The sequence below is a fragment of the Corythoichthys intestinalis genome, chromosome 17 (genome assembly GCF_030265065.1).
Source record: "Corythoichthys intestinalis isolate RoL2023-P3 chromosome 17, ASM3026506v1, whole genome shotgun sequence".
Classification (NCBI taxonomy): domain Eukaryota; kingdom Metazoa; phylum Chordata; class Actinopteri; order Syngnathiformes; family Syngnathidae; genus Corythoichthys; species Corythoichthys intestinalis.
Genome location: NC_080411.1, coordinates 19268122 through 19282522, shown reverse-complemented (window position 1 = coordinate 19282522; position 14401 = coordinate 19268122). Strand labels below are relative to the sequence as shown.

The 14401-nt window shown below is 46.9% G+C and overlaps 1 protein-coding gene across 1 annotated transcript; it reads left to right on the top strand.

Moving 5' to 3' along the window:
- Positions 1-539: 539 nt before the first annotated feature.
- Positions 540-12966, top strand: LOC130905893 (alpha-1A adrenergic receptor-like). Its single transcript, XM_057819668.1, has 2 exons — positions 540-1437; positions 12545-12966. Exons 1-2 carry the CDS (start codon positions 540-542, stop codon positions 12964-12966), a joined length of 1320 nt encoding a protein of 439 aa, XP_057675651.1.
- The last annotated feature ends 1435 nt before the right edge of the window (positions 12967-14401 follow it).

Below are 14401 nucleotides of genomic sequence, written 5' to 3'. Positions count from 1 at the left end.
TTTAAAAATTATCAATATTAGATTACATAGACAACCATTCTTTTCGTACAAGTGGGTCAATTTGACTCCATTTAGCAGATCCCAATTATCACTTATTTTTAAGCAATTGTCATTTTTATGTTCTTTAAATTCAGAATTGGAATGTATTGGCTCATCAAAGTCTTGTTGTATTTACTTAATATCGTCTTTTATGTTGTTTGAACAGGTTTCCTGCCTCTTGTCAGCATGGATGAACACAAGATACAAAACCCACCAGCGACTGCCGCGTAAAGTATGAATATTTGTCATCTCTATTGTGCCCCCGCTGGAAGGATTATGACAAGCCATGGATGCATTTGTCTCTCTAAATATGACAGCCTGCCAAGAAAAAAAACTGGCTGTGCAGTGTGATGAAAGCTGCAATTTAATTAAAAGGGACAAGATGAGAAGTTTAGTCCACTATATTAGAAGGAGTTGGTGTGTGCAGGTGCAATAATATGGACCCTATTTGAGTAGGCATAACAAAGCAAACACAAAATGACCCAAAAGTGAGGCAGAGCATGAGTATTTTTTCAATAAAAGAGACTTGTAATAATTGCAGCTCCACCACAGACCCAATCTTGGATGTAGCCAAAGTGGTCTTCTTGGGGATAGTCCTGATAATCTTTGTTGTGTTCGGCGTCCTTGGCAACATTCTGGTCATCCTCTCAGTGGTGTGCCATCACCACTGGCGTTCTGTGACCCATTACTTCATCGCCAACCTGGCGGCGGCTGACCTACTGCTCAGCTCGGCAGTCGTGCCATTCTCTGCTACTTCAGAAGCGCTTGGTAGATGGGTGTTCGGGCGCCCTTTCTGCAATGTATGGGCTGCCCTTGATGTCCTCTGTTGCACCGCCTCCATCCTCAGCCTGTGTGTGATCTCCATTGACCGCTACCTGGCCGTGAGCTACCCTTTGCGCTACCCTGCCATCGCCACTGGTCGACGAGGCCTGGCTGCTGTGGCTGCTCTCTGGGGACTTTCGGCAGCCATATCTGTGGGTCCTCTATTTGGCTGGAAGGAGCCTGACCCGGAAGATGAGACAGTGTGCCGAATAACAGAGGAACCCGGCTATGCCTTGTTCTCAGCATTAGGATCTTTCTACATACCACTGGCGATCATTCTCTCCATGTATTGTCGAGTGTATAGCGTAGCCAAGAGGGAGACGGAAACCCTCAAGAATGGTCAGAGTGGCACAAGAGTTGAGACGGAAGGGGTGATTCTTAGAGTGCATAGAGGAAATGCTGCTCAAACAGGCAAGCATCAAGAGGAAAACATCACCGGGAGGTCCAAACACATCACCAGAACCCTCCCAAAGATGCTCAAGCTCCCAAGAGAGGAGAAAGCAGCCAAGACCCTTGGCATTGTCGTCGGGTGTTTCATTCTGTGTTGGCTCCCTTTTTTCCTGGTCTTACCAATTGGTAAGTCATTTATTACACAGTTGTTTCTCTCTTTTGTTTGAATTCCAAGGGATTTCTGCTAACTAAATACATTTATTTGTAATACAAACTGGAAAAGGTCAAACTAAGGGGCAGTTTACATGGCGACTCTGCGACACAAAGACGCAATGACTGAGTAGCGGACTCGCCTCGCGTGCATATGGTGTCAGCGAAGACGGAAGGCGAAGACGAAAAATTCTGAATCCTGCCTCCAATGTGGAAGAATCTGATTGTGGGGGATTGAGGGGTGTTAGGTCCTCTTCCCCCTCCTTCTGAGACATGCCCACCTCCAGCAGGTGTGCATGTTTTTAGCTGATTGCAGGTCAGACGAGTGGAGCGGCCACAGCTGAGAGCAATGAACATCAGCCAGCTTTAAAAGCCCAGCAGACGCTCCACCTCGTCGCCCGATCAACTCGTCTGGTTTCGCCGTCAGTTGCTTCTCGCATTCTTTATATGATATCACTGATTCCCGGCTCACGATTATTTTGCTCTCGCCCCAGGTCCTGTCTTCTGCGCGCTCCTTGTCGGATTCTACGCCTGCCTCCTTCCGAGCTCCCACGCCTGTCTCCTCCCAAGCTCCCACGTCTCACGCCGGCTCACGAAGCAACCCCCATCCGCCACGTTATCTCTGGTGTCTGTAAATAAATATTACTCACCGCAACCACCGTGTGTCTGCACTTAGATCCCTCCTCGTCGCACACCCTAACAGTTTGATCGGGCCATAATGGATCTCGCAGACAAACCCACCGGCTCACCCACGTCACTCCGAGACCACCACCAAGCCATTGACTTCCTCTTCCATAAGGTAACGGACATTTCCCACTCACTCCAGGCCATACAAGCACAACTCTCCCCGCCTCCCCTTCGCCGCGCCGCCGCCTCGCCAAGCCACGTTCCCGTAACTAACCTGGTGTCATCAGCTGCAGACCGGGAGCCGCACGTTCCCGCACCGGCGCCTTACGATGGAAACCTCGGTACGTGTCGGGCTTTTTTGGTCCAATGCAGCCTTGTTTTCGAACTACAGCCGTCCATGTATCAAGGGGACCGTACAAAGATTGCTTACCTCATCGGCTGCCTTCGCGGAGCGGCTTTGGAATGGGCCTCTTCAATATGGGAGCAGAGTTCTTCCGTGTGTGTGTCGTACTCCCGCTTCACGAAGGAAATGCGCAAAATCTTCGATCATCCAGTCCGTGGCAAAGAGGCAGCCAAGCGGCTAATGTCCATTCGCCAGGGGCCTCGGAGCGTCGCCGAATTCTCTGTTGAGTTCAGGACGTTGGCCGCGGAAAGCCGGTTTAATGACGCGGCTCTCCAGGAAGTGTTCACCCGCGCCTTGAACGAATCCCTCAAGGATGAATTGGCCACACGGGACGAGCCCAGTTCCTTGGAAAACCTGGTTCTTTTGGCAATAAATATTGACAATCGCTTACGCGAGCGAGAAAGACAACGCAGAGAAGAGCTGGACGCCACACGCAAAATCTTCCCTGCCCTTCCACTACCACCGCCACTTCCTGCCCAGGCAGCTGACACTGTGCAGGCGAAGTCGCCCCCTTCTGACAAAACTGAGCCAATGCAGTTGGGCCGCACAAGGCTGTCCCCGGAGGAGCGCACACGCAGGTATAAGGCTCAGTTATGCATTTACTGCGGTGAGGGAGGGCACTTTATTCGTGGTTGTCCGGTGCGTCCGGGAAATGGCTCGCCAATAGAGGAAGGACTATTGGTGAGCCACATGTCTCACAATTCTTCACGCAGACTCCAGCTCACAGCCACCCTCTCCAGGAAGGGCCAGTCTCACACAGTCACCGCCCTAGTCGATTGTGGTTCGGACGAAAATTTTATTGATGAAGGCCTGGCAAACCAGTTGGGGCTGTGCACGCACCCACTTCCTGCCCCGTTAAGGACCACAGCACTGGACGGACAGCCCCTGTTTAACGTGAACCGACGGACTGAGGCCGTCGACGTCATCCTGTCAGGCAACCACCGAGAGGTGAGCTCCTTTTTGGTTTTTAGTAGTCCTCGAACACCGCTCGTCCTTGGTCTCCCATGGCTTAAAACTCATAACCCCTCCATAGACTGGACACACCCTAAGGTAACTGCATGGAGTGACTACTGCCATACGCACTGTCTTAAATCTGCTCTAGTGCTGTCCGGTCCGGTCCGGGAATTGGGGCCGCCCGACCTGTCTGCGGTGCCGGAGTGCTACCATGACCTTGGGCAGGTATTTAGTAAGGATCACGCGCTGTCGCTTCCTCCCCACCGTCCTTACGACTGCGCCATCAACCTTCTTCCTGGAGCGACTCTCCCCAAGGGTCGTCTTTATAACATCTCGCTTCCAGAGAGGGAGGCGATGAAGTCGTACATCACCGAGTCCTTAGCCTCGGGTATTATTCGCCCGTCCTCCTCCCCCGTTGGTGCGGGGTTCTTTTTTGTGGGTAAAAAAGATGGAGGCCTAAGACCCTGCATAGACTTCCGTGGCCTGAATGAGATCACCGTTAAAAACAAATACCCTCTTCCGCTGATGGATTCTGCGTTCACCCCCCTCCAGGGCGCTACGATTTTCACGAAGCTAGACCTACGTAGTGCCTACCACCTCGTCCGTGTTAAGGAGGGCGATGAGTGGAAGACTGCCTTCAACACACCCATCGGTCATTATGAATATTTGGTTATGCCATTTGGGCTCACAAATGCCCCTGCTGTCTTCCAGAATTTGGTTAATGATGTACTCGGTGACATGATTAATAAGTTTGTGGTGGTCTACTTGGACGATATTCTGGTGTTCTCTCCCACACCACACGAGCATGAGAACCATGTTCGTCTAGTGCTCCAGCGGCTCCTTGAGAACAGACTGTATGTAAAGGCTGAAAAATGTGAGTTTCATGTTCCAGAAACTGCCTTCCTTGGCTACATTGTGGGGCGTGGGAAGCTGCGGATGGACCCGGCAAAAGTGACTGCTGTTCTGGACTGGCCTCGCCCCTCTGACAGGAAGCAACTACAACGCTTTCTCGGTTTCGCCAACTTTTATAGGAGATTCATTCGCAATTACAGCCGGATCGCAGCACCCCTCACGGCCCTCACCTCCACCGCAAAACCGTTCCTCTGGTCCGACGTTGCAGACGCCGCTTTCAGCGAACTCAAGAGTCGTTTCACCTCAGACCCCGTGCTGGTCCACCCCGACCCGTCACTCCAGTTCATTGTGGAGGTTGATGCCTCGGAGTCGGGCGTGGGCGCGGTGCTCTCCCAACGCCAGCCCACTGATGGCAAAATCCACCCATGTGCCTTTTTCTCCCGCAGGCTCTCACCCGCTGAACGCAATTACAGTATCGGGGACAGAGAGCTCCTAGCAGTAAAATTGGCTCTGGAAGAATGGCGTCACCACCTGGAAGGCACACCACAGCCATTCCTCGTGCTCACGGACCATAAGAACCTAGAGTACCTCAAGGCGGCTAGGAGACTGAATCCACGACAGGCCAGGTGGGCTTTGTTTTTCTGCCGTTTTGATTTTGCTCTTTCCTACATCCCAGGCTCCAAAAACACCAAGCCCGACGCCCTGTCTCGTCAGTTCCAAAGCATTGAACCTAAGGAGGAACCCGCGCCGATTATTCCTCAAACCCGCTTCCTGGCCTCCGTGGAATGGGAGATCGAACGCAAAGTAAAGGATTCCCATGGTGAGCACCCAGATCCTCGAGCCGGTCCCCAGTCTAACCTGTTTGTGCCCCAGGGTCTCCGTTCCCAGGTCTTGGAGTGGGCTCACTCATCCCGGCTGTTCTGCCACCCCGGCATCCGTAGGACATTGGCTGTACTACGCCAGCGGTTCTGGTGGCCCTCCATGCCAGAAGATACTAGATCCTATGTCCTAGCCTGTACGGTATGTGCGCGCAGCAAAACATCAACCAAGCCCAGCTCTGGACTCCTTCGCCCACTACCTGTCCCAAGCCGACCCTGGTCCCACATAGCCCTGGATTTCGTCACCGGTTTGCCCCCCTCCAAAGGAAACACTGTAATCCTCACTATAGTGGATAGATTCTCCAAAGCCGCTCATTTCATTCCCCTTCGTAAACTTCCGTCAGCCACGGAAACTACAACCCTGCTCACTAACCATGTCTTCCGTTTGCATGGCATCCCGACAGATATAGTCTCCGACAGGGGACCCCAGTTTACTTCTCAGGTCTGGAGGGCTTTCTGTGCGGCACTAGGCGTGGGAGTGAGCCTCTCCTCCGGTTACCACCCACAGACAAATGGCCAGTGTGAGCGTGCAAACCAGCAACTCGAGGCGGCCCTCCGGTGCACCACTCAAGCTCACCCCAACACTTGGAGTGACCAGTTGCCCTGGATTGAATACGCGCACAACGTCCTGCCGAATGCCTCATCGGGTATGTCACCTTTTATGTGTTCTTTGGGTTACCAACCCCCGTTGTTCCCCTCCCAGGAAAGTGAGATAGCCGTCCCGTCTGTCCAAGGCCACATCGACCGTTGCTCCAGAGTCTGGGAACAAGCGCGCGCCGCTCTCCTCCGCGCCTCTGAGAGGTCCCGTACCCAGTCCGATCGTCGCCGCTCGCCCGCACCGATTTACACTGTCGGCCAAAAGGTGTGGCTCTCTTCCAAGTCCTTGCCCTTGAAGACAGGGTCCGTGAAGCTCACCCCCCGGTTCGTTGGCCCCTTTGAGATCACGAAGGTGGTAAACCCCAACGCAGTGCGTCTCCGGCTCCCTGCACATTACCGGGTCCACCCCACGTTCCATGTCTCCCTCGTGAAACCGGTCTCCACTAGTCCCTTGGCCCCCCCTGTTCCGCCCCCTCCGCCGCCTCTGTCGGTCGACGGGGGTCCAGCCTTCCGGGTGGAGCGGCTTCTGGATGTCCGCCGCCGTGGCCGTGGGCTCCAGTACCTAGTTGACTGGGAGGGCTATGGCCCGGAAGAGCGGTCCTGGATCCCTGCCCGGTGGGTGCTGTCGCGGGCGCTCATCCGGGACTTCCACCGTGCCCATCCTGGGCGTCTCCGTCGGGCGCCTGGTGTCGCCCGTAGGGGGGGGGGTCCTGTTAGGTCCTCTTCCCCCTCCTTCTGAGACATGCCCACCTCCAGCAGGTGTGCATGTTTTTAGCTGATTGCAGGTCAGACGAGTGGAGCGGCCACAGCTGAGAGCAATGAACATCAGCCAGCTTTAAAAGCCCAGCAGACGCTCCACCTCGTCGCCCGATCAACTCGTCTGGTTTCGCCGTCAGTTGCTTCTCGCATTCTTTATATGATATCACTGATTCCCGGCTCACGATTATTTTGCTCTCGCCCCAGGTCCTGTCTTCTGCGCGCTCCTTGTCGGATTCTACGCCTGCCTCCTTCCGAGCTCCCACGCCTGTCTCCTCCCAAGCTCCCACGTCTCACGCCGGCTCACGAAGCAACCCCCATCCGCCACGTTATCTCTGGTGTCTGTAAATAAATATTACTCACCGCAACCACCGTGTGTCTGCACTTAGATCCCTCCTCGTCGCACACCCTAACAAGGGGGGCTTCCTCGGCATGCATATCAAAGGCTCCCGCGTCGCGAGACCGCGCCGTTAACGTCAGCACTCGTACACGTCACATTGGGCGTGCGCAGCGGTGCTACTAAACATTAAAAACAGCAAATATGGCGGAATGTCAGCTTTAATTTATTGTTTTAATAATATTTTTAAATTAAATATGTTGAATGTTTCAATTTTTGTGCCTATTTGAACAAAAGAAAAATGCCATTGCTTCGAGTGGGCTGGCATATTTTTTTCCGGGCTGAGGGAGCTTGGTGGGGTCAAAGTGCATCATTCTCTGTCGCCCTGTAAATCTGCACTGCCCCCTAGGGCCTGGCATGAATACTACATCGTTTTCATGCGGAATTGCAACATTGTTCGAATAGAGATGCAAATGTAAATGCAAATGCAAATTTGAAATTTTTCGTAGTCTCGGAGAGTCACCATGTAAACGGCCCCTAAAAGCTGTGGCTGTTTGGTCAAGACTCAAGAGTCACGTTATCAGTTGCACTATTTCTCCAATTAAGTCATTAAATCTAAGCCCCGTACAGAATGATGCATAAGCATTAACACAACTGGCAAACATCACTAGCTCTATGTTGTTAGACATAATTACAATCTTAACTGCAGTTTCCTTTGAATGTGTTTTGTTATCTTTGAGATTAATCAGATAATCGCGCTAAGAAGTTGCTTTGATTTCTGCAGCACTTTTATCACCATATCACCATTCATGTTAAAAGCTACAGACACTTAATTATACAATTCTTGAAGTGGCACTGCTAGTGCCGATGATGTTGTCATTAAAATATCTTGTTAATCGATCTGTTAAGGAAAGATTGCCCCGAGGAACATTATTTTCAACATGATTCAAGTCATGCTGATTAGAATATTTTAGATGTTTCATAGCTGAAAAAGGATTCTGCAACTTCATATGGTGATCCACAAAATTGCATACATTAAAATTAAAAGGAAGTAGGAATGGTTGTCATTGCAGTTGTTTTAGCCTCTATCGAGAAGTTGAATGTATTTTGAAAATAATATGAAACGATCTGATCTACTACAACAGAGTTGCAAAAGCTGATGCTCCTTTAATCATTTGAATATTTTGTTCTGCCATGGGAGCACGACATCAGGTTTGACAATGCCCAATGTTCTATTGGGCCTTCTCCTTTACCTCTTCCAAGAAGACACATCAAAGAATTCAATCACAAACAGACGGCTAACAAAATAAAAAGCACACTGGAGCAGAATGGACTTTGACTGCGAGATGAAATTGAATGAGCGTCTCTCCTATGAAAGCTATTACAGATAACAAGCATAAGGCTTAATGGGCTGTAATGCTCATAGGCATCCTCAGTCACTGGGTAGCCTCTCAAGGCACTCATGTCATCACAGAAAAAGTTATGCATTTCAATTGAGGCAGACCTTCACGGCTCACAGCACAGGGCTCATTCCAGCTCCGAGGCAATGATAGCTCGGCATTCCCAGTATGACAGTTTTTAAAAGTGCTGAAGTTTTGAATTTGTTCCTAAATACACCACGGGGAGCCTTCTTTGTTTTCCTGCCTGTCACTTCAAATGATCACTGGCAGCTCACATATGAGGTGACTGATCACCATCAGTAGATGAGATCGCTTGATGTAGGAAAGCTTTTTCTTTCCTCACATGGAAACTTGAAAAACAGAATTTTCGATTGAGCAACTTTTAAACTAAATATAAATCTGACAGTAATGGCACAAACTCAAGTGTTGGTACTGTTATTTTAGAGCTGTGGTTCTCAAAGATTTCACAGGAAGTACCCAACAGAACCAACATTAAAATACTTGAGTCTCGTAGGCTAAAATGTTCCGGGGGGAAAAGAGTAAAGATTTCATTTATTTTTATAAGCCAGAGTTTAAGTATTAACACTGATCATAGATTTTTTTTTTTGCGTTAAATGTTATTACACATTATAAGCTGTCCCTAAATATTGAAGGGTACCACGGATAGAAAGACATGTACAAGTTATTAAAAGATAAATGTCAGTACGAGTTATAATAATTTGAATATTAAAACCCCTCTTAATGTTTTCATTTTAATAAAATTGGTAAAATTTTAAATAAAAAAATAAACTCGTAGCTCGCAATTGTTGTGGACGTCGCAAGGCGGTGACGTCACAATGACTTCCTGCCGTGCTTCCACAGTGTCATTCTTTAACTATGTAAGGTAGTGATTTATATACACCACAAGGTGTCACTGGTGAGTTTTAAATTATTTACGGTCAAGCCAATGAGTGTGTTTTGTCCCTCGACTGACGCCGTAGTTCCCTGTTAACAGCGGGTTTATTGAACTTTACGTTCATTTGAATGTTGTCTTCACAACGTCCAAGACTCCGTCCAAGACTCCTGTTAACTGCGGGTCTATTGTACTTTACGTTCTTTTGAATGTTGTCTTCACAACGTCCAAGACTCCTGATAATGGCTCCCAGCATCATAGTTTGTATATAGTGACTAAAAATTGCCATCCAGTGTATTTTTTTTTTTTTTAGCTAAACGAGTTGGTAAAATGGTTGAGTAAAGTTTGACCAAAGTCTGAGTAAGTTTTATGTGAATTTTGCATATCTATTTTGATTGTGAATGCCAGTTCTCTTTGCATTGTTGTTTAACTGTGTGAGAATAGGGCCTCGTTAATACAAATTGAAGCGCTTTTCTTTTTGTGAACATTATTTTTTTGAGAGAAATGAAAATTATTTTTCTTGTGAAGGACTTGCCGAAGCTTCCAATGAACGCCTGTGTCCACTCTTTCTCTGCCTCTTGGATTTCAATGTGCAAAATAAAGCTTCATTATAATCTGTTGGGCATTAATACATTTATTCGTTTTCGTGGCGCTTATTCACCGGGAAGCAACCAGCAGGATGATCAACAATCTGGACATCTGCTTTTCCATGACAAAAACAACGTAAGAAGCCATTAGACGTCTCGGTAGAGGCAAAAGTTTTCGTGTGTTGTGATGCACGGCCCCAGGCTATCAGTAAAAATAATCAAACTGCTGTGTTTCACTGTATGCCCTAATCATATGTAAAGCACATGGAATCTCTGGATGCTAACTACCTCCATAATAATATTGGAATAAGCGGGATCACACAATAGTTTACCATGAAGATCTGCAAACAGTTTTGACATCAAACACTACCCTGCTCTCGACACTAGAGCAGGGGAGCACTGTCACTAGCAAACTTGACACATGAACGCTACTCGACTCATTCGCGTCTTTTGCTTTTGCCGTACTTCACCTGTTCCACTCGGGTTGAAATTGGAAGGGCAGAACCGAGGACATGTTAATGTAGTTAAAGAGTGACACGGTGGAAGTCCGGCAGTGTGGCCATGTGACGTCACCGTCCTGCGACGTCAACAACAATGGCTACCTACAAGTTAAAATAATTTTACACATTTTATTAAAACAAAAACATTAAGAGGGGTTTTAATATCAAATTATTATAACTCGTACTAACATTTATCTTTTAAGAACTACATGTCTTCCAATCATGGTACCCTTTCACTGTGAATCTTTCATAATTTAAGTTAAATAAAACGGAACTGCGTCAATGCACTGTATGTCACTGGATTAAAACATTGAACATTTAATTCAATGAGTCTCTGACATACCACACGAGGAAGCTCACGTTAGTCTTGTTGTACTCGTGCCAGATTTTGAGAACCACTAGTGTAGAGGATTTTTACAGCATTGAAAAAAATATCTACATTTTGTACATACAGTGTATCACAAAAGTGAGTACACCCCTCGCATTTCTGCAGATATTTAAGTATATCTTTTCATGGGACAACACTGACAAAATGACACTTTGACACAATGAAAAGTAGTCTGTGTGCACCTTATATAATAGAGTTCATTTATTTCCCCCTCAAAATAACTCAAAATATAGCCATTAATATCCAAACCCCTGGCAACAAAAGTGAGTACACCGCATGGGAACTACGAACTAAATGTCCAAATTGAGTACTGCTTGTCATTTTCCCTCCAAAATGTCATGTGACTCGTTACAGGAGTGCTGTCAGCATTGTTGCAGAGATTGAAAAGGTGGGGGAGTCCGCCTGTTCATGCTCAGACCATACGCCGTACTCTACATCAAATTGGTGTGCATGGCTGTCTCCCCAGGAGGAAACCTGTTTTCCGAAATTTCCAGGTTCGCGGTGAATCAGTAACAGGCACACTTTTGCTCAATAGACGATGTTTATTGATTAGAAATGCAGAATAAATGAGATTTATTGATTACAATCCCACAAGAGCAAGCAACAAGTATCAAAAACAAGCAAAAACAATGGTAACGTGACGCTCGATTTGAGTTTGTCAATCCCAGAATCCCCGCGTTATCGTTACAGCACAACTATGTTGTCCCTTAGCAATGAAAATCGCTTACTGTGACAAAATGAGTGGGAAGCCAGCAACACTCCCGTAAAGCGGCAAAAGGACAAAGCTGGGCGATCCGTACGCTTAATCCACCAGCGGACTTTACGGGTCGCCCGAAAAAGTCCGCTTTTGTAAGGACGCACCCCTCGGAGGCGGAGAGGCCAACTTCCGCCCCCGAGTGGCACGGCCCCGTCCAATGACAAATATTAAAGCTACTTTTGGTTCAGCCCCCTTGAAAAAGGACTTTTCACATGGGACAAATGAGCTGTGCTGCAACGGATGCAACAAATGGTAAATAATATGGGTGCAAAACAAGTTATCCCGTCAGATTCCCTCTTAGCTATGGAACTCAGGCGCGTACTATGTTGCAAAACAAGTTATCTCGTGAGATTCCCTACTCAAGCGCGTCTCCTAACTATGGGAACAAGGTGAAAAACAATAGATGTTGTTACAGTCTATGCCACAGAAGCAATCATACATCACAAAGGCATAATGTAATATTTTCCCCCATCATTCCGCCCTTTGACCCGGATTGAATTTATCGTAAGGCATAATGTGCTAATTCACTTCGTGTCACATAATATTGTCTCCATCAAAGTCTCTTCTGAAGACGGTACACAAGAAAGCCCGCAAACAGTTTACTAAAGACATGTCAACAAAGCACATGGATTACTGGAACCATGTCCTATGGTCTGATAAGACGAAGATTAAATATGTTTGGTTCCGATGGTCTCAAGCATGTGCGGCAGTGACCAGGTGAGGAGTACAAAGATAAGTGTGCCATGCCTACAGTCAAGCATGGTGGTGGGAATGAGCCCCCCACCTCTTCAATCTCTGCAGCAATGCTGACAGCACTCCTGTAACGAGTCACATAACATTTTGGAGAGAAAATGACAAGTAGTATTCAATTTGGACATTTAGGGATGTACGTAGTTCCCATGCGGTGTACTCACTTTTGTTGCCAGGGGTTTAGATATTAATGGCTATATTTTGAGTTATTTTGAGGGGAAAATAAATTAACTCTATAGTCTATGTCAAAGTGTCATTTTGTCAGAGTTCTCCCATGAAAAGATATACTTAAATATCTGCAGAAATGCGAGGGGTGTACTCACTTTTGTGATACACTGTACATACTGTACATGCAATATTGTTCTTGAGTTACGTATATGTTATTTATGTTTGGTGATGTTGCAGGATCAGTCTTCCCATCCTGCAAGCCTCCTGAGATGGTATTTAAGATTACCTTCTGGCTGGGGTACTTCAACAGTTGCATTAACCCCATTATCTACCCTTGCTTCAGCAAAGAATTCAAAAAAGCCTTCAACAACGTGTTACATGGCCGCTGCTTGAGAAGTGTTCGAAGCCAAGGAACTAATGCCACGACCCACGAAAAGACTTCAAGCACAGTAACTCATACCCCTGATTTTTCGACCAAAAATGGTGTTCCTTCATTGAGTTGCTGTAGGGCGCTGCTTGTTTCCTCAGAAATACCTTGCGAGGATGTAAATTTCACCATCCAGAAGAAGAGACTTCGAAGATCATGGTGCTTCTCAGATTCTCAAATTCCAGTACCTGAGACCTCATCTTCTCTTAATGTTACTGGTGAGGCTGTTTGACTGGTACCTTAAAGAAAATATATTTTCGTTGGTATGCCAAATGATGCAACAACTACTCCTAATTTTATCACCTTTAATTGTGCAAAAGACCCGTAATGAGGATTACCATCCATCAAGGGCGTAGGTTTGCATAGGGACGGTAGGGACATAACACTACCAACTTTTCAGGATGCTCAAATTGTCCCCACCAACTTTTAAGGAAACCTTATTTGCATTATATAATGACTTCAGTTATATTGGTAATTTGGATTGTCTCCCGATATGTTGTAAGGATATAATTGACCCTACCATTATTAAGTGAATTATTTTCATTATGTTCAGACTTAAATTTACCCCTTTTCACTGTTGAGTGTGCCAGTCCATTTTTTCCCCTCAAATTCACGTTTGATTAGCTGATGACTTGGACCCCCGCCCACACACACACACACCTACTCACCCCCTCAGGACATGCCGCAGCCTCCACCCCCGTCGAAGAGGAGGTATATTAGAAGGTTGTTGTTTTTTTTTTCCGACCAGCTGCAGCCACTGTATTTAATGTATAAAGAAGTCAATGTAGTGAAGGTGGGGAACACACCACTAATTTTGCTAATGAAAGTCCGACCTCTATCAGCATTAGCATAACATTAAACTGTGTGAATTTGCTAACCTGCAAAACTTGAGAAGGAAGCTGCTTAGAAAGAAGTGTCCTCCTGTATGTATTTTCTACTGTTAACATTGATTAAACTGTGAGAAATGTAGTGAACCGAGGTTTATGCCTTTCTCCCTAATTTTCATTTTTATTTTATTTATGCGGTTGTAGAGCAGCCCAAAGGAGCTTTCATTTTTTGTGGAGTTTAGCTGTGCTTGTGGACAAAAGCAGTAGTGTCTTACCTGAAGGAAGGCAGAATTTTTTCATACATATACAGTGGTACCTCTACATACGATCGCTTCGACACACAAACTTTTCGACATCCGACGTAAAATTTGACTCGCCATTTGTTTCTACATCCGACGACATGCTCGAAATACGACGACAATGGCAGCACCGCAGACGAATGCACGGCGGATTTTCTTGTGTGACAAATCAACACTGGTTTCAGAAAAGGTTGGTACAGGTAGTGAAACAAGGAAAAAGCTGACGCTTACCTTCTAAATGAAGATGCAAATGACAGAAAAATATGAGCGTAGGGTGGGCATCCGTGAAATGGCTCAAAAATACATCTCCACGGTCCTCCTCCGACCATCGTTCGCCAGTCCTTATAAGTTAAGCTGACAATTCCTTTTGTGGTAACATCTCCAGAGAAATCGCCAACTTCGCCACATTTTTATCATTTATTTCACAACTTATTCAAAACAAAAACACCTTCTGTCTGCCGCAATTGAGGTGTTATCAAGAAAACATTCAAAGTGAAAGTGAAACTCAAGCTCACCGGTCTGTCTCTGGCACGTGAGCCCC

Bases quoted from the DNA above. Each gene is read 5' to 3' on its own strand.
- LOC130905893 (XM_057819668.1), top strand. From the start codon at position 540: ATGAGTATTTTTTCAATAAAAGAGACTTGTAATAATTGCAGCTCCACC. The intron at 1,438-12,544 runs GTAAGTCATTTA...GTGATGTTGCAG, and splicing joins TTTCCTGGTCTTACCAATTG to GATCAGTCTTCCCATCCTGC.